We start from the raw sequence: 6,145 nt of genomic DNA, 5'->3' as shown, positions 1-6,145 counted from the left end.
GCATGGCAGAAGAATGGGGTTGGACTGGATCAGGGCCCTTGGGGTCTCTTCCAATTCTACGATTCTATGATTCTAAGTAGGCTGAAGTCAAGGAAAGCTCATGCTCCCAACTTCTCTCTTTCAGTGAGCCTCAAAGGGGCTACAAGATCCCTTTGCAGACTGATTTTGCAGAATAACATGGCTGTGTCTTTGGAAAAAAAATAATTTGAGTTGAATTGTGTCAGGACACCAATTTTGTGGAGTTGAGTCCAGCTTGAGTCCAGGTCAATGGACTCATGCCTACGGATCCCTGCCACTTTGCTCTCCTGTTTGCTGGGGCAGGGAGACCAGATGTCCTAGCCACTGCAACATATAGGACATTCAAGAAAAATGTAGGGCATTACCAAGTAACAGCTCGAAACACTCGTATGAATGTGAATTCATGCTTCTTAGTCATGTTCAGAATGGAGGACATTTTGGAATTCCTCCTGGACAGAAGCTTGAAATGTTGGACATGTCCTGGAAAAGGAGAACGTCTGGCCACCCTGCCCAAGGGGCATCTTTCAAAAGCAATACCCCTATGAAGGCAACAGCTCTCCCTACTCCATCCCAGTTCCCTCTTCTCCTTATTTCCCACCCAGCAATCTGTCTTATGCCTTCCTGCCACTCCTGCTTCCAAAGGCATGGATGGCCCCAGGGACGATGGAGGGTTAGCCCCATAGGACTGCTGCTCCTCCCCAAACCCATCAGCCTTCCCACACTGATTCCATTGAGGGCTCTGGTCTGAAATGGGTCCTTGGCGGCTTCTCTCTGGTCTTCTTCTCCTACCTCCAGTGACCTTAATGCACTGGTGACCACAGCCGTTGCTACAGCACTTCTTCCCCGGACCACAAACATCATTGCTTCCACAGTTTTCCACACAGAGACCAGCGCCTTGAGGCTTGGGACATTTGCCAACAATAGCTTCAAAGTAAAACCCTGGAAAGAAGAGAGGAACAAGCTAGGGATGTTTAGTCTGGAGAAGAGAAGGTTAAGAGGTCTGAGCTGCAACCCCCCCCCCCCCCCCCCCCCACGTGTGATAAGGTCCTAAGACACTGACTCAGAGATTTTGGTGGAATCTCCTTCTTTGGAGGTCTTTAAAGAGAAGCTGGATGGCCATCTATCTGTCAAAGCTTTGATGGAGAGTTCCTGCATGGCAGAAGAAGGGGGTTGGACTGGATCAGGTCCCTTCTTGGGGTCTTTTCCCACTTTATGATTCTATGATTCTATGAAATAAGTCAAAAAAGTAACCAGGACACACACACAAACAGTGTGATGCAACTGTCACTTCAGAGGACAAGAACATCCATAAAACAACTTAGAAAATAGCCTGAGTTTAAATAAGAAGAAGGAGAAGGAGAATAGCATTTGGCATTTGCCTCTCTGTACCGCTTCATAGTGAACTCAGCACTCCCTAAGGACTATACAGTCTGTAACTGGCAATTACTCATTTTACCAGCCTATAAAAGACTGAGTCAACCTTGGAGCTCTGCAGGGATCGAACTCACAGCCTTGTGGCTGCATTGCCAGCATTTAACCACTGTGCCACCAAGGCTCCAAGAGAAGAATAAGAAGAAGGAAAAGGAGGAGGAGGAAAAGGAGAAGACGACAATTCTTAAAATCATACAGATCTGCAACGATATACAAAGAACCTTTCAGTTGCCTCTATAATAATCAAAAAATGAAACTCTCTTTTTTCAAAGTTGACTCATTTTATTTCTTGTTTGCTAAGTGCCAAGTGCCTGTATGTATTATTGCTAAGGATATGTCTGCAAATCCATCCAGATCCTTTTAGCAGTGATTCCCAAAGTCTTGCCTTTCATGGTGTTTTGGACTCCAGCTCCCAGAATCCCAGGCTATTGGCCAAGAGGGCTGAAGTCCAAAACATCTGGAAGACATGAGTTTGGCAAGCACTCTCCTAAAGCATCCACCTCCAACCTGTATGTTTGTGTCATTTTATAGTTAGTTTTTTTAATTTTAATGTAAAAATTTTTAAATGGTTTTATTTGTGAGCTGCCTTGGGTCCTTTTCTGGGAGAAAGGTGGCATAGAAATGAAATAAAAATAAAATAAACCTGTTGCCTATTATTCCATCCTTGGATAATGGGAGCCTAGCCTTCTGCCGAGATCGGCAAGCATGGCTCCTTTTTCCTCCCTTCCTCCCAGACAGTTTGGGAAGACTTCTCCCCAAATCTCACCATGATGTCCGCATGCAAGTGTGCACTCTTCCAGAGTCTTGAAGTTGTTCTCATTCCCTCCACACCCTCCATAGTTGAATCCTTCACATTTCTGGGTCTCCCAGTTGAAGAACCAGCGAGGAAACACAGCTTCACAGGGACCGACCACTTTGGGCAGGCGACAGACATCTGAGAACAGGCGGAACAGGAGACAACATGGAAAAGTGTCAGGTATGCCACACCAGAGCTGTGTATTCCAAATTTTCAGACCAGTTTCCAAAGTGAGGTGCCATGGACATATCCAGGGCAAGAGGCGCGCACTCTCTCTCTTGATCCCCTGGGCAGAGGGTCCTTTCCTTCTCTTAAGCATGGCCAGATGAGGCACACGCAGCTATGGGCTGTGCAAGAGGGCCTCCCCAGGGAAAAAGCACAGACAACAGAAAAGAAGGGGTGATATGAGAGCCCTGTTTAAATATTGGAAGGGAAGTCCTGTTAAGGATGGAGCAAGCTTGTTTTCTGCTGCTTCAGAAAATAGGACACAATGGCATAGGGTTGCCATATCCCAGGAAAACAGGGGACAATCACGGTTTTTGAGGAAGTGGCACGGTCCTGTCCCGCTTCCTCGGTTGTCCCAGGTGGCCGGGGCTCCAGGGTCCCTCTCGCCCTTGCCTACTGGCGAGGGCGAGCGCAGGCGCCTGTAAGTGCCTGCAGGGGACAGGCCAGCCTCAAGAAGAGGAGGAGCTTGAGCCGCTCCTCCTCCAGGCTCCAGCAGAGGTGCATGCATGTGCACTGGGTGCACAAGAGGTGGGAAAGTGAGGCAGCCGGCGGTGAGAGGCCTTCCAGACCTCTCCACTGCTTCAGGGCATGGCAGCAGCCAAATGCCTATAGGCCTCTCTCTGGTGGCAGGGGTGGGGGAGGGGGTGGGGGCTTCCTTCACCTCCTGCTTTTTCTTCTCCTCTTCCACTGTTTCTTTCTCCTCCTCTTCCTCCTCTTCTTCCCCTCCTCCTCTTATTTTTATCTTCTTTTTCCTGTTCTCCTTCTTTCTCCTTCTCCTTCATTTTTCTTCTCCCCCTTTTTCCTCCTCTGCTGTTGCTGTTGTTGTGTGCCTTCAACTCCTTTCCAACTTATGGAACTAAGTAGTTTCCCTGGCAAGTTTCTTCAGGGGTAGGGTTGCCATAACCCGACGGCTCCTGTGCCATTCACGGTTTCGGGGGGGCCCCTCCCGGTCCCGGTCCGGTTTGGGCCCCCACCCATGCCTTGTTCCCGGTTTGGGGGCCCGCCCCGGCCATTGCCGCTGCTGCTAATGCGGCTGCTGCGGTGCCAACCCACCTCCTCCTCTGGCTCCGCCTTCCTCCTCTTCCTCGGCGGGCGGCAGAAGCGCTGCTGCCCCCGCGCCCCCACTGGGAGGGCTTGCGCGCCGCCCAGGCCTCAGCAGGGGCTAGTGGCAGCGTGCGCGCCTGCCCCACTTTTCTCCCCCTGCGCGTGCCTGCCTCACTTTCCCCCCCCCCCCCGCGCGCCTGCCCCGGTTCCTCCTGCTTGCCTCTGCGCACGCCAGCCATCAAGAAGAGGAGGAGGGGGGAGAGGAGGAGGAGGAAGGAGCCGGAGGAAGGGTGCCTGAAGGCCAGGGTAGAATTGGGCCAGAGAAGGAGGAGGAGGAGGAGGAGAGCTGAGTCAGTGGCCATTAGGTCTGCCTTGGTATTTTGGGGTTTTAAAATGATATTTAAAAATTTAAAATACTTATTTTATTTAATTTTTTAATTTTTATTATTGCTTTTTATTTTTTATTTCATTAATTTTTATTATTGCTTGATTTTATTTTATATCATTAATTTTTATTATTGCTTGTTTTTATTTTATTTCATTAATTTTTATTATTGCTTGTTTTTATTTTATTTTATTAATTATTATTATTGCTTTTTATTTTTTATTTCATTAATTTTTATTATTGTTTGTTTTTATTGTATTTCATTAATTTTTATTATTGCTTGTTTTTATTTTATTTTATTAATTTTTATTATTGCTTGTTTTTGTTTTATTTTATTAATTTTATTATTGCTTGTTTTTATTTTATTACATTAATTTTTATTATTAAATATATACACCCCTGCCTTGTGTTTTATTTATTTTTTCATTATTTTTTATTATTAAATATATGCAAATGCATTTTCTGTGTATTTATGGCGCTTTGAATGCTAACAAGTCTGCCTTTCTTGGACAATTATAGTGATGATGATGATGATGATGATGATGATGATGATGATATTGATATCAACAAGCCTCTGAGGCACGGCCAATGTAACTTGCTGTGATTTTTACAAACTCATGCGCAGTGAAGAAAAACCACAGTCCATTGACCAAGTACACACTTCTGAGAAGTAAAGTTGAACCCGAGGGCAAGTCCATTTCTGCCATCTGTCTAGGAATAATGCCAAAATGTCCTCCATTTTGATTATGCCTAAAAACATGCATTTATATTAACATTTTTTAAAAAAACCTCAATTTTTTGCGCGCCCTCCATTTTTAGAAAAATGTGTCCTACATTTGAAAAATGTTGCCCTACATTTGTCCTACATTTGTCCTGGTTTGGAGGTCCTCACTTATGGCAACCCTATTCAGGGGGGTTGCCTTTACTTTCCCCTGAGAGGCTGAGAGAGTGTGACTTGCTGCCCAAAGTCACCCAGTGGGTTTCCATGGGCGAGCTGGGATTTGAACCCTGCTCTTCCATTGTCCTAGGCCACTACACCATGCAGCTGGACCGTCTGCACTTAAAAGCACAGTACTCAGTTGTTATTTATTGTTGTGTACCTTCAAGTTTTCCATCTTATGGATACCTTAAAGCGAACCTATCCTGGGGTTTGCTTGGCAAGGTTTGTTCAGAGGAGGTTTGCCATGGCTTTGTGTTGAGGAGGCTGAGAGAGTGTGACTTGCTTGAGCTTCAGGTCACCCAATAGGCAGGGAATCGAACCCTGGTCTCCAGAGTCCTAGTCCTCCACACAAAGCTACATCCCAAACTTCTATCCAGGAAGAATGTCAAAATGTCCTCCATTTTGAGCATGCCCAAGAAGCATGTGTTTATATGAATGCTTTTTGAATTTATTAATTTTTGGTTTTTTAGTTGTTCATGTCCTCCATTTACAAAATATGTCCTACATTTGGGCCTAAATTTTGTCCTACATTTTTTTACATTTGTCCCAGTTTGGAGGTAGACAGTTATGGCAACGCTACAATGGAGCAATGCATGCAAGCTACAGGAAAAGAGGTTCCACCTAAACATTAGGAGGAGCCTCCTGAGGGTAAGAGCTGTTCAACTGTCTCTCCTTCTTTGGAGGTTTTTATGGAGAGGCAGGATGGCCATCTGTCCCAGCCGGGAATGCTTGAATTGTGTCTTCCTGCATGGCAGAATGGGGTTGTACTGGATGGCCCTTGGGGTCCCTTCCAACTGTAGGAGTCTATGTATTCCTGCATGGCAGGGCAATGGATGCAAACTACAGGAAAAGATATTCCACTGAAAGATTAGGAAGACTTTCTTGCCACTAAGAGCTGTTCAACAGTGGAAGATGCCGCTGCCTGAGAAGGTGGCAGTGGAGTCTCCTTTGGAGGCTGTATTTAAACAGAGGCTGGATGGCCATCTATCCCAGGGAGGGCTTGGATGGTGTTCTCCTGTATGGCAGAATGGGGCTGGACAGGGTGGCCCTTGGGGTCTCTTCCAGCTCTAGGATCCTGAGGTTCTAAATAAGCATCTTGTCAGAACTAATCCATAGTTTTAAAAAAACAACAAGTGGGGACTTGGGCCCTTATCAGATGAGTGTGGAACTGGGGGTCTTCAGCACTGGGCGGTTCAAATTCACGTTATTTCGCACAATACCTTCATACCTGGGAGTCCCTCCGCATTGGCATGATTCAAATTGGCCAATCCGCATTCGCGCGAAGTGCATTCAGTGCAGAATGTTT

The 6,145-nt window shown here is 46.3% G+C and overlaps 1 protein-coding gene across 1 annotated transcript; it reads right to left on the bottom strand.

Moving 5' to 3' along the window:
- Nucleotides 1-280: 280 nt before the first annotated feature.
- On the bottom strand, nt 281-6,125 carry LOC121917796 (papilin-like; the record flags this gene model as incomplete). Its single annotated transcript, XM_042443920.1, has 3 exons — nt 281-957; nt 2,216-2,383; nt 6,068-6,125. Coding segments are annotated over 3 exons (804 nt in total), but the record flags the coding sequence as incomplete, so codon positions are not given.
- Nucleotides 6,126-6,145: the final 20 nt, after the last annotated feature.

Source organism: Sceloporus undulatus, unplaced genomic scaffold (genome assembly GCF_019175285.1).
Source record: "Sceloporus undulatus isolate JIND9_A2432 ecotype Alabama unplaced genomic scaffold, SceUnd_v1.1 scaffold_801, whole genome shotgun sequence".
In the NCBI taxonomy this organism is placed as follows: domain Eukaryota; kingdom Metazoa; phylum Chordata; class Lepidosauria; order Squamata; family Phrynosomatidae; genus Sceloporus; species Sceloporus undulatus.
Note: the sequence above shows the minus strand (reverse complement) of the source record. Positions and strands in the feature narration are given on the sequence as shown.